This window comes from Ranitomeya variabilis, chromosome 1, assembly GCF_051348905.1.
Source record: "Ranitomeya variabilis isolate aRanVar5 chromosome 1, aRanVar5.hap1, whole genome shotgun sequence".
NCBI lineage: Eukaryota > Metazoa > Chordata > Amphibia > Anura > Dendrobatidae > Ranitomeya > Ranitomeya variabilis.
Genome location: NC_135232.1, coordinates 275,847,923 through 275,861,421, shown reverse-complemented (window position 1 = coordinate 275,861,421; position 13,499 = coordinate 275,847,923). Strand labels below are relative to the sequence as shown.

Genomic DNA, 13,499 nt, shown 5'->3' with positions numbered 1-13,499 from the left:
GTTGGCGCTATAGAAATAAAATTATTATTATTATTATAAACCCACCATTCCAAATATGAAATTATAATCCACCACTGTGCATCCACTAACTATAAATAGCCACTTTTCCCATTTAATATATATAAATTATTTAGCACCTGTACTCTTTCCCCCAATTCATTACCAGTCACTTCATCCTCAACGGCCCCCACTATGTACCTCCCGCTCTAACCCCAATTAATTACAGTATATTTACATGCCCCTCCCACCCCAATTCATTGTCATGTCTTTCTCTCCCACCCTCTATTCATTATCAACTGCTCTACCCCACATTCAATACATCATTTACTCCCCCACCCTCAAAATTCATTATTTGCTCCCCCTAGATCATTTGCTCTCCCCACCCCCCTTCAATTGATCATTTGCTCTCCCCACCCCCCACCTTCAATTAAATTGCTGTCCCCGTCCCTTACACTGAATTCATCATTTGCAGTCCCTCGTGCTCTCCCCACTTCATCATTTGCAGTCCCCCCACTTTAATTTGAAATCCCCTTACTTCATCCATTGCTGTCCCCTATCACCCCCTCACTTCATCTGCAGTGCCCCTTCATCATTTGCAGCCCCCTATCCCCCTTCCATTTCATCATTTGGAGTCACACCTCAGACACACTTCATCATGTGCAGTCCCCTTCCCCCACTTCATCATGTGCAGTCCCCCTTACCCACCCACTTCATCATGTGCAGTCCCCCTTAACCCCCAAGTCATCATGTGCAGTCCCACTTAACCCCCAATTCATCATGTGCCGTCCTCCTTACCTCCCAAATCATCATGTGCAGTCCCCCTTATCCCCCACTTCATGTGCAGTCCCCCTTACCCCATTTCATCATGTGCAGCCCCACTCCCCCTTCATCATGTGGTCCCCCTTACTTACCCCCACTTTGTCATGTGCAGTCCCCCTTACCCCCACTTCATCATGTGCAGCCCCACTCCCCCTTCATCATGTGCAGTCCCCCTTACTCCCCCCACTTTGTCATGTGCAGTCCCTCTTACCCCCACTTCATTATGTGCAGCCCCACTCCCCCTCCATCATGTGCAATCCCCCTTACCCCCACGTCATCATGTACAGCCCCAATCCCCCACTTCTTCATGTGCAGTCTCCTTTAAGGGCTCCTTTCCACTTGCGATAAATACGTACGTGTCTCGCATGTGAAAACCAAGCTCTGGCGCCGCCACTTGGGAGCCGAGCGTGCAGCTCCATGTGTTGCTATGCAGCCGCATGCTCTGCTCTGGAGTGTCGGTGCCACAGCTTGGTTTTCACATGTGAGACACGGACGTATTTCTCACAAGTGGAAAGGAGCCCTAACCCCCAAACTCCATCATGTGCAGCCCCATTCCCCCTTCATCATGTGCAGCCCCACTTAACCCCCACTCCATCGTGTTAAGTCTCCTTTAACCTCCAAACTCCATCATGTGCAGTGCCACTTACCCCCCCCCCCCCACTACATCATGTGCAGTCTCCTTTAACCCCCAAACTCCATTATGTGCAGCCCTACCACCTGGCCCAGCCAGCCCCTGCAGACCGCCCAGAGGCAGTCTGCACTCTGCAGCGGATTGAGCATGTCCCTGGGGGTAGCCGAGCCAGAGAGCATCTGCAATGCTGGAGCCTGCGCCTCAGTGACTGCAGTGACGCTCAGCTGCCGCTAGAGGCGCTCACACTACACGAAGCCTCCGCACACAGCTGATCGCGCAATCCTCCCAAGCCAATGAGCAGCGAGCCGAAAACAGGTGCTGGTGACGTCACGGCTGCGCACGCATTGCCAGGCTCTTGCAGTGATGGGTGCGGGGGAGCGCAGCGCTGTAGGGACCGGAGAGCGCAGCGCAGCCCGAGGCCTGCGGGGCCGGACACCTTCGTGCTGAATCCCGGGTGTGGGGGGAGGGGCCGGGAGATCACACAGGCGGGCAGTGTTGGCATACACTGGGTGTGGTATTAGGAAAGTACCGAGTGCCAGCGGCGGGGTCCTGTCCCTGGACAGTGTCTGGGCCCCGCTTGGGGTGTAGGCGCGGAGCCCACGCAATGCTATAGTGCGGGGATGCGAGCGCCGCCCGGCAGTACCCCGGCATTGCCCCGTGCACGGTGATAACCCGCTACACGGCAGCACCGAAGATCCGGGCAGGCTGCGCCCACTGCCCGCGGCTCCCAGCTTCAGCACCAGCCGCCCGGACAGCGCCCTATGGAGCTCCCTGTCAGCCGCCGTTCTACGTCCTCCCCAGAGCGGCCTGACCAGCCGGAGCCGGGGCTGCTGGAGCTGGACGAGGAGCTAGTGCTAATGGCCGCGGAAGGGGACCCGGAGGACGAGGGCTCCGGGGACGGGGAGGACCCAGCTCTGATCTCCGTCATTCGGCAGAAGGAGAGGGATCTGCTGCTGGCGGCCCGGCTGGGGAAAGCCCTGCTGGAGAGGAACCAGGACATGAGCCGGCGCTATGAGGACATGCAGAGGGAGCTGACGGAGCGGCTGGAGGTCAGGGCTGCCCCGCCTGTGTATGGAGGGGTGTGCTGTGTCTACTGGGGGTAGGCTGTGGGGATAGGCTGTGTAGTGGGGGTAGGCTGTGGGGATAGGCTGTGTAGTGGGGGGATAGTGTGTGTGTGTGTGTGTAGTGGGGGGTAGGCTTTGTATGGAAGGGGTGTCCTGTGTATGTAGTGGGGGTAGGCTGTGGGGATGGTGTGTGTGTGTGTAGTGGGGGGATAGTGTGTGTGTGTTGTGTAGTGGGGGGTAGGCTGTGGGGATAGTGTGTGTATGTAGTGAGGTATAGACTGTGTGTAGTGAGGGGTAGGCTGTGTAGTGGGAGTGTGCTGTGTGTGTAGGGGGATAGGCAGTGTGTCTGAGATAGGCTGTGTATGGAAGTGGTGTGTTGTGTGAAGGGGGATAGGCTGTGTATGGAAGTGGTGTGTTGTGTGAAGGGGGATAGGCTGTGTATGGAAGTGGTGTGTTGTGTGAAGGGGGATAGGCTGTGTATGGGAGGGGTGTGCTGTGTGTAGGGGGATAGGCTGTGTGTGTAGTTGGGGGATAGGCTGTGTGTAGTGGTGGGTAGGTTGTGTATGTGTAGTGGGGAGATAGGCTGAATATAGGAGGTGTGTACTGTATGGGTAGTGAGTACTTACTTGTTTGGTGTAAACTACATTTATAATGTGAACAGCTGTGCGGTGTGTACATGTACCATATGTGTCACGTCCCTGCCTGTGTAACAGCACATATAAGTTGTATTTGATGTGGGCGATGGTTGTACAGTCTGGAGACACTGTGTGTCGGGTATGTACATGTGCTGTGTGCGGTGAGTACACACTATAAGGTGCGATACTTGTCTGTACTATATGAGGATGAGGTGTAGCCTGCACATGTGTTGGGGGTATATTGACCGCAAGCCTGAGCTGTCGCATATCTGCTCCACACATATTAGCTCAGGTCACACAGCTTCTGTATAGCGTCAGATTGCCTGAAATCATTTCGCAAGACCCGCTGACAGTTCCTGCTCCCTGCACTTGGGTATATGTGGGTCCCATTGCTACTGCGCTGAGATAAATACATTTAGTGTACACTCTATGCCCCTCATTCCTTAATGGGAATCGGTCACCCCAAAAATCGTATATGAGCTAAGGCCACCGGCATCAGGGGCTTATCTACAGAATTTTGTAATGCTGTAGATAAGCCCCCGATGGATCCTGAAAGGTAAGAAAAAGAGGTTAGATTATACTCACCCAGGGGTGGTCCCGGTACGATGGGCGTCGCAGGTCCAGCGCCTCCTATCTTCTTACGATGACGTCCTCTTCCTTGCTTCCTGTTGCGGTTCAGGTGCAGGCGTACTTTGACCTGTTGAGGTCAGAGCAAAGTACTGCAAGGCGCAGGTGCTGGGCCTCGCTGACCTTTCCCGGCGCCTGCGCAGTGCAGTACTTTGCTCTGCCCTCAACAGGGCAAATCAGTATGCCACAGGGCAAATAAGTACGCCTGCGCCGAAGCCGTAGCGTGAAAACAAGAAGAGGACGATATCGTAATCAGATTGGAGGCCCCAGACCGCGATGCCCATCGTACCAGGACCGCCCCTGGGTGAGTATAATCTAACCTCTTTTTCTCATCTTTCAGGATACATCGGGGGCTTATATACAGCATTACAGAATGCTGTAGATAAGCCCCTGATGCCGGTGGCCTTAGCTCATATACGATTTATAGGGTGACACCCTTTAATGGGGTCTTCCTGGATTTATAAAATTATAGCCAAGAGCAGGGGATAGGTTAGTCTACACTCGTCTCTTCATCCTCTTCCTTCTTCAGTGTGCACTTATATCGTAGGTAATAGTGTCATAGCCGAAAACTGCGCGGTATGTAATAGATTCCATCCATTGCAGCCGGCTTGAGCGTGGAGCTGCAGAATGCGGGCTGCCATGTTTGCGGACTGGACGCTGTGACACCCCACCCGGTTATGAAGGAGGCCGTTCACTTCGTAGCAGGAGGAAATGACCACTCGCTGTGCATTACCCTTCTCATGCCCTGGAGTGCCGCTAGTAGTTCTTAATGAGAACACTCAGTAATTAATAAAGCAGGTGCTTCCACCTCGCACGCCGTGTGCAGTCTTACATGTAAGAGTAGAGACGATATGCCCCTCATTCATTCCGGCTTGGGGTTGCCAGTTGTGCCGCAGGTCCCTGAAATGCAAAACATTAAGTGGGTCACATTAGTAGATTCAGTCAAGTTCAGAGCTAGTTAACAAGTTTGTGCTCCATCCAAAAACAACTGGTGTGGAAGGAATTGGCTGAAGGAATGCGACGGAGCCTTTCGCTCCTCTTTCTTTGCCCAGAATTAGTGGCGGCAATTATATATGGAGACAATAAAGCAAACTGAGCAAAATACAAAATATAATATAGCTGGTCCATTCACACAAGAGCAGCTTTGTGAGTCCGACGCTCCCAGAATCCAATGTTATCAGGGAGAATCTCTCTGAACGTCTCATTTCCACTAGAGGGGGACAGGGTTCCGCCAGACCCCCTGATCAGTCCATATGTATAAATGGGAGTCACCTAGACAAGTCCTTTATAATAACAAAGATTAAAGGGCCCGCCAACTTTTTTTTTTACTTCAATGCACATATTAGGGGCTAAAAAAATCATTCTTGCAATTAGGTGTTATTAAACATTTTGCACCATTTGGCTTTCATAAGTTCTTTGTTTCCTTGCACACTCAACTTTGTTGTGGTCTGCGGTCATAACTCAGCTGAGAAGAACTAAAAAAAGACATAAAAGAGTATAAACCCTGCTGTGTGACTACCAGGAACTCGCCGAGAGATTCTCAGTCGACTCATTCTGCAGCCAGTAATAGTGAAATACAGAAGCTTTATAAGGCAAATTGTGCAAAAGTTTGAACTAAACCAAATTGCAAACAAATGATTTTTAGCCCAAAATGTATGCATTTTAAAAAAAGGAAATTGTCCTATCCCCGCTTTCCCCGGAGGTGGACATCACTTTTATTACACGCTGAAAATACTGAGAAGTTGGCCTGTAAAGTTGATTGTAATGTGTGTCTATCCTCAGCATCTGGAGCAAGAAAAACACGAACTGAAAAGGAGATTTGAGAATCGGGAAGGGGAATGGGAAGGGAGAGTGTCCGAGCTGGAGAGCGATGTGAAGCAGCTCCAAGAAGAGCTGGAGAAGCAGCAGGTGCACTTGAGGGAGGCCGACCGGGAGAAATCCTCAGCCGTCCAAGAACTGTCAGAACAGAACCAAAGACTTTTGGAACAACTTAATAGGGTAAGTGTCATCATCATTCATTGACACCTCATAGAAGTTGTGAATGTGATTTTTTTTGCACCTCCCTCCTCCATTTTCTTTTAATTAATAATGAGGTTGTCAGGTATTCCTTTATTGCTGGACAAAATAGCAAAACTTGCTACATTATTATTATTATTGTTATTATTTTTAAGTCTGATATTATACTTTGCCTCACTGAAGAGCTACTAGAAATGCACACATCCTCTCCCAAAGGCAAAGCTCTCCTAGAAACCTTTTACCCCATGCTCTGAACCAGAAGAGGGGTAGAAAAATATGGGGTCGGTGGCCTCTCTGCCAGTGTTTAGATAGAACCCATCTTGCTCTTGGCCTGTATGCAGGCTGCTACTCTCGCAGCAATAAGGAGCCAAACATTGACCAAATATGTATAGCGATCACACAGTGAAACTTTCTTCAATATTTGCCAGCCAGAAGCGTGGGCAATAAAGGTGTATAAATTCAATACAGTAGAATGGAAGTGACGTGTGTGCACATGTGCTTCCCATCCCTAATGATTCCTGGCATTGCAGGGTCACCACTCCTAGCTTTGATCCACCATTGGGCATCATTACGTCCCGGGAGTACACCAGTGTATGGACCCATCCGTCACTCCGCTGGCCTCCTCCAGAGCAGGAAGCGTTCACCCTCCCGAGATTATGTTCCCCTTTCATTGTGACCTGTTATTGGCTGCAGTGGTAAAGTGACTGGAAGGAGACATTCTAGGATGGGCCTTTGATGAATATCTGTTCAAGCCTCCTGAACACTGCAGGCAATCAGAGGCCTCAATTGTGAGGTGAAGGAAGAACAGGACGTCATTCCTTCTTGCCTTGGCAGAGACCACCAGTAATGCCAGTACTGGAGCTACAGGCATTAGTCATTGCTATTTCTCATTTTATTATTATAACTATCCCTGCCATATTACCCCTCACCTCTCACGCACACTTTACAGGGAATCTGTCAGTAGGTTTTTTTGTACCTAATCTGAGAGACAGAGACCCTGATTCTAGTGGCAGTTTTTATACATCATTGTTTTATCATCAGGAGATGATCACTAGTGTACTAGTAAACATACTGCCCACTGCATAGTTCAACCACGCCTCCATTGATTGGCAGGTTTTTACCTACGCACAGTGTACACAGAAAGCTGGCAATCATTGGTGGGGGCGGGATTATACAGAGCTCAGCATTCAGAGAACTGCTAGATCTGCAACAGAGAAACCAGTTTTTACTCAAAACTGCAGCAACCAGTAAAGAAGTGCAAAGCGAAGAGGACAAGGAGTACAAAAATCCATTTAAAATTACCAAAATATTTTAGATATCATCACAAGCAATAATAATTACAAAAGTATATGGGCAAAAGGATTTAAAGGTGAAAGACTTGAACAATGGTAAGTCTGAGGTAACCACAGATTGTGTACAGACTGGTAAGTGACATTCCTATAAAAATTATATCTCAAGGCTTCATTTTGTAGCAGTCACAACTGAATCTATGTGTGGTAGCACATAAAGTTGTATATACAGGCATAATGACATTACTTCATCCACACATATATAAAGGGACACTTTATTTAAATAAAGTAGCATAGTACAACAAGAATGATCTTTACCCATGCAAGTCAATGTGAACCAACAGACAATGCAGCCCCAACGCGTGTTTCGCGTGGGCTTCGTCAGGGACTTATATGGGTAAAGATCATTCTTGCTGCACTATGCTACTTTATTTACATAGATAAAGTGTCCCTTTATATATGTGTGGATGAAGTAATGGCATTGTGACTGCTACAGAATGAAGCCTTGAGATAAAATTTTTGTAGGAATGTCACTTCCCGGTCCATACACAATCTGTGGTTATCTCAGACTTACCATTGTTAGTGTTAGTGTGACCAGTGTGATAGTTTTTGTTCTGATATATTTATTTAAACCAGTAAAGAAGGGATTGTATTGCTGGAATCATGTTCTCTGCCCCTACATCATACTGCTTTTAGATGCGGTAGCAAAACCCTCCTGACAGACCCCCTTTAAAATTTTCAATGCAACAAGTTATGTATGTGAAAAAATAAAACAAGATGAAATCATTAGATATTAAAGAAAAATGACATAGCTAAATATAGATGTAAGCTGTAAATTGTAATAAGAGGTAAAATGATAGTTTCATTTTCCAAGTACCGTATGTATTGTATTACGTTATATGGCATTTTCCAAAATCTGCTATACTCACCTGCTGTCTGTGCAGTCAGCCATTTGCCTGTGAGTAATTCGTAATCACGTCTATGACACTAGGTCGCTGTTACACGTCATTGTAGGACATTTCTTTTTCGGAGAATGCTAAAGACAGCTTCTGCAATTGCATCTGCACATCTAGGAAATGAGATTAGCAGTGTGTACAGAGAGTGACCGGCCTCCTGTATTGTCTGGAGACTGTCTATAGAGGGAATCTGCGCCCTCCCTGATCTAAAGGTACCTTCACACGAAACGACGCTGCAGCGATAGCGACAACGATGCCGATCGCTGCAGCGTCGCTGTTTGATCGCTGGAGAGCTGTCACACAGACCGCTCTCCAGCGACCAACGATGCCGAGGTCCCCGGGTAACCAGGGTAAACGTCGGGTTGCTAAGCGCAGGGCCGCGCTTAGTAACCCGATGTTTACCCTGGTTACCAGCGTAAAATGTAAAAAAAACCAAACACTACATACTTACATTCGCGTCCCCCGGCGTCCGCTTCCTGGCAGCAGTCTAATAGGATCTCCTGTGCGGCCATGATGGTTATGGATTAATCTACACTCAGAGGTATGATCACAACCCCTTATGGTATAGTCTGTTTTTTTATAAATTCACTATAATAAAATATATTCAATGACGCAGTGTATTCGGATCCAAGCATAGCATATTATTATAGTACAGACTATACAGACAGGTGGGAGCAAGGGTTATCTGCTTTAGTTAATCCCCTTTTTGTTCCTCAGTGATAAGCTGATAGCTGATGCTTCTGGGACCCCCATCAAGTACCCTTAAAGGTACCTTCACACTAAACGACTTTGCAGCGATAACGACAGCGATCCGTGACGTTGCAGCGTCGTGGATAGCGATATCGTTGTGTTTGACACGCAGCAGCGATCTGGATCCTGCTGTGATATCGCTGGTCGTTGCTGAAAGTTCAGAACTTTATTTGGTCGTCAGATCGGCGTGTATCGTCGTGTTTGACAGCAAAAGCAACGATGCCAGCAATGTTTTACAATGGTAACCAGGGTAAATATCGGGTTACTAAGCGCAGGGCTGCGCTTAGTAACCCGATATTTACCCTGGTTACCATTGTAAAAGTAAAAAAAAAAACACTACATACTCACCCTCTGATGTCTGTCACGTCCCCCCGGCGTCCGCGCTGCTGCTCAGAGCTTCCTGCACTGAATGTGTCAGTGCCGGCCGTAAAGCAAAGCACAGCGGTGACGTCACCGCTGTGCTTAGGGCCGGCGCTTACACAGTGCAGGGAAGCTGAAGGCGAGGGACGCGACAGACACGGCAATGTAAGTATGTAGTGTTTGGTTTTTTTACATTTACACTGGTAACCAGGGTAAACATCGGGTTACTAAGCGCGGCCCTGCGCTTAACAACCCGATGTTTACCCGGGGACCTCGGCATCGTTGGTCGCTGGAGAGCGGTCTGTGTGACAGCTCTCCAGCGACCACACAGCGACGCTGCAGCGATCGGCATCGTTGTCGATATCGCTGCAGCGTCGCTTAATGTGACGGTACCTTTAGTGTTGGTGCAGGACCACCAAAGGATACATTGAAGAAAAACCCTCTTCCTTTTGCAGTTAATTCACTATCTACGTAATGTGAAGATATGATTGTTTCCAAGGCGAGGGCGTTCTCAAATTAACATTTTTCCCAAAAAGTCAACTCCCAAAGAAGATGCAAGGCAGCAGTCACAGAGAAAATATTCTTCTTGTTTATTGCGTTACATAGAAAGGAGAAGGGTATGGCAGACGCACAGGACACCCGCCTTTCCATGTCACTTGATGCTTCCTCTTTCCCTAATCCAAAATTGTCTTTATTAAACCGGACTATATCTGAAAGGCTCAACTGATCATCAAGGATCACACCAGCGGGTTTTTTTTTTTGGTTGTCATACTGTATACATTGGAAGGTTATACTCCAAACGTATCTCATTCATGAAAAAGATAATCTTTTTGACATATCCGTTGGGCCCGTATGCTTTAGTATTCTTTATGCGGCACATTTTTGAACAATAGAAGTCAAAAATACCAAAAAGTGACACCATTCTAAAAACTGCACCCCTCAAGGTGCGCAAAACCACATTCAAGAATTTTATTAACTCTTAAGGTGCTTCACGAGAACTAAAGCAATGTGGAAGGGAAAATGAACATTTTACTTTTTTTCACAAAAAATTTACTTTGGAAACAATTTTTTTTTTATTTTCACAAGGGTATTGGGAGAAAACAAACAACAAAATTAGTTGTGCAATTTCTCCTGAGTATACCAATACCCCATTTGTGGGGGAAAGCCACTGTTTGGGCGCATGGCAGGGCCCAGAAGGGAGGGAGCACCGTTTGACTTTTTGAACGCAAATTGGCTGGAATCAATGGTGGCGCCATGTCGTGTTTAGAGACCCCCTGATGTACCTAAATAGTGGAACCCCCCCCAATTCTAACTCCAACCCCTACCCGAACACACCCCTAATCCCAATCCTAACCATAACCCTAACCACAACCCTAACTCTAATCTCAACCCTAACCATGACTCTAACCACAAACTTAACCCTAACACACCCCTAACCGTAATCCCAACCATAGCCACAACCCTAACCATAGCCCAACCCTAACTTTAGCCCCAACCCAAACTTTAGCTCAACCCTAACCCTAGCCCCAACTGTAACCCTAGCCCAACTCTAACTTTAGCCCAACTCTAATTTTAGCCTAACTCTAACCCTAATGGAAAAATGGAAATAAATACATTTTTTTTATTTTATTATTTTTCCCTAACTAAGGGGGTGATGAAGGGGAGGTTTATTTACTATTTTTATATTTTGATCACTGTGATAGTCTACCACAGTGATCAAAATGAACCAATAGGAAAATTTTCCTATTGGTGCCGGCTGGCAGATCTCGGCGGGTGCACGGTGGGCATTGGAAACAGCGATCGCAACACTGGGGTCGGTAAAAACCGACCTGAATCATGTTCTCTGGGGTCTCGGCTACTCCCGGTAGCCAAGACCCCGGAGAAATTCAGATTCTGGGGGGAGTTATACACTTATTTCTCTACATCGTTACAAAGCGGCGCTGAGGCATAAGTACCCTTTACAGCCATCATTAAAAGGCATATCGGCAATCGTTAAGGGGTTAAGATAAGCACAGCCCTTAGAGGAGGAGACAGGTGCTGACCCTTTCACTGTCATCACCTGTACTCCAAATGTGTACATCTAATATATAAAGCTGAATGTGTGTATGTGTGTATGTGTGTGTGTATGTCCGGGATTGGCATCTGAACCGTCGCAGCTACAGCCATAAAATTTTGCACAGTCACACGTCTGGACCCCGAGAGCGTCATAGGCTATGTTGTGAGGTGAAATTTTAACCCCGCGCTTTCCAATTCACCAAACAATTTTGCCCCTATCTACATAATGGGGAAAAAGTGAAAGGAAAAGTGTTGGAGGCGTCGCAGCTACAGGCACAAAATTTTGCACAGTCACACGTCTGGACCCCGAGAGCGTCAAAGCTATGTTGAGGTGAAATTTTAACCCCGCGCTTTCCAATTCACCAAACAATTTTGCCCCTATCTACATAATGGGGAAAAAGTGAAAGGAAATGTGTTGGAGGCGTCGCAGCTACAGGCACAAAATTTTGCACAGTCACACGTCTGGACCCCGAGAGCCTCAAAGCTATGTTGTGAGGTGAAATTTTAACCCCGCGCTTTCCAATTCACCAAACAATTTTGCCCCTATCTACATAATGGGGAAAAAATGAAAGGAAAAGTGTTGGAGGCAAATTAACAGCTGCCAGATGTGAACAAGGGGGACTTAAAGAATGAGAGCGATGGCGCCAAAGAGTATATACTGTACAGTTGCTAAGGTGGGGCCCCGACATGGGATAATCACCACACCACCACGGGGATATGAACACACACACAAAATGCGCCACACACTACCACGTGCTCGAACACATATACCACCCTCAGCGCACATTTCACCACACATACACCAACCTCGCCACATAAAAGTCGAAACACAAAAGTCGCCGCTCAAAACTCGCCACGCGCAAAACTCTCCACATGCAAAACTCGCCACACGTGCAAAACTCACCTCATGGAAAACTCGCCACATGCAAAACTTGCACACGCAGAAAAATTGCCACATGCACAAAAGTTGCAACACATGCAAAAGTTGCCTCACACAAAACTTGCACATACTCAAAAGGCACCACACATAAAACTCACCACGCGCAAAACTCGCCATGCGCAAAACTTGCTGCACACAACTTGCTACACTAACCTGTCACATGCAACTCGACACACAAAAAGTTGCTACACGCATGTCGCCACACAAAACTCATCTCACAAAAGTCGCTACATGCATGTCGCCACATGCAACTTAACACACACAACTTGACACACGAAACTCGCCCTAAAACACACACAAGTCTGGTATTATCCTTCAAAAATAAAAATCTGATTAATAAGCAGACAAACTACAAGAGCAACAAATGTACCATATAGGAATCCGGCAGCTGTGAGTCACATGACCAGTCTATTATGTGTATGTGTGAGCTAATATATACTGCTGATTTATCAGGCTGCCAATTTAGCTTACAAATACTGAGGTAAAAATACTGACCAAATAACGTGTGAACGAGGTCTAATACAGGAGGAGATGACATACAGATATATACTATATACAGGAGGAGATGACACACAGGTATATACTATTTACAGGGGAGATGACACACAGGTATATACTATATACAGGAGGAGATGACATACAGGTACTTACTACATACAGGAGGAGATGACATACAGGTATATACTATATACAGGAGGAGATGACACACAGGTATATACTATATACAGGAGGAGATGACACACAGATATATACTATATACAGGAGAGATGACACACAGGTATATACTATATAGAGGAGGAGATGACATACAGGTACATACTACATACAGGAGGAGATGACATACAGGTATATACTATATACAGGAGGAGATGACACATAGGTATATACTATATACAGGAGCAGATTACCTACAGGTATATACAGGAGGAGATGACATACAGGTATATGCTATGTATAGGAGGAGATGACATACAGGTATATACTATATACAGGAGGAGATGACACAGATATATACTATATATAGGTAAGATGACACACAGGTATATACTATATACAGGAGGAAATTACATACAGGTATATACTATATATAGGAGGAGATGACATACAGGTATATACTATATACAGGGGAGATGACACACAGCAGGTATATACTATATACAGGGGAGATGACATACAGGTATATACTATATACAGGAGATGACATACAGGTGTATACTATATATAAGGGAGATGACAAACATGTATATACTGAGGTGAAAATGAGAGGTGTGAGGTGAAAATGAAAAGGTGTGAGTGCAAAATGAGAGGAGTGAGGGAAAATAGTGGAGTGATCGGAAAATGACAGATGTGAGGTCGA

At 46.7% G+C, this 13,499-nt stretch overlaps 1 protein-coding gene across 2 annotated transcripts in view; it reads left to right on the top strand.

Annotated features, from left to right (window-relative positions):
• Window positions 1–1,787: 1,787 nt before the first annotated feature.
• Window positions 1,788–13,499, top strand: part of BICDL1 (BICD family like cargo adaptor 1) — an 84,565-nt gene continuing 72,853 nt past the window's right edge. Inside the window, exons 1-2 of one of the 2 annotated variants that reach the window (XR_013223764.1) lie at window positions 1,788–2,499; window positions 5,559–5,774. Coding sequence is in view for 1 of the 2 variants with exons in the window: in XM_077294752.1 (XP_077150867.1) it covers window positions 2,212–2,499; window positions 5,559–5,774 (504 nt within the window). In the remaining variant the exon portion in view is untranslated. The remainder of the gene's footprint in view (window positions 2,500–5,558; window positions 5,775–13,499) is intronic. The other variant, XM_077294752.1, reaches the window with a different exon arrangement.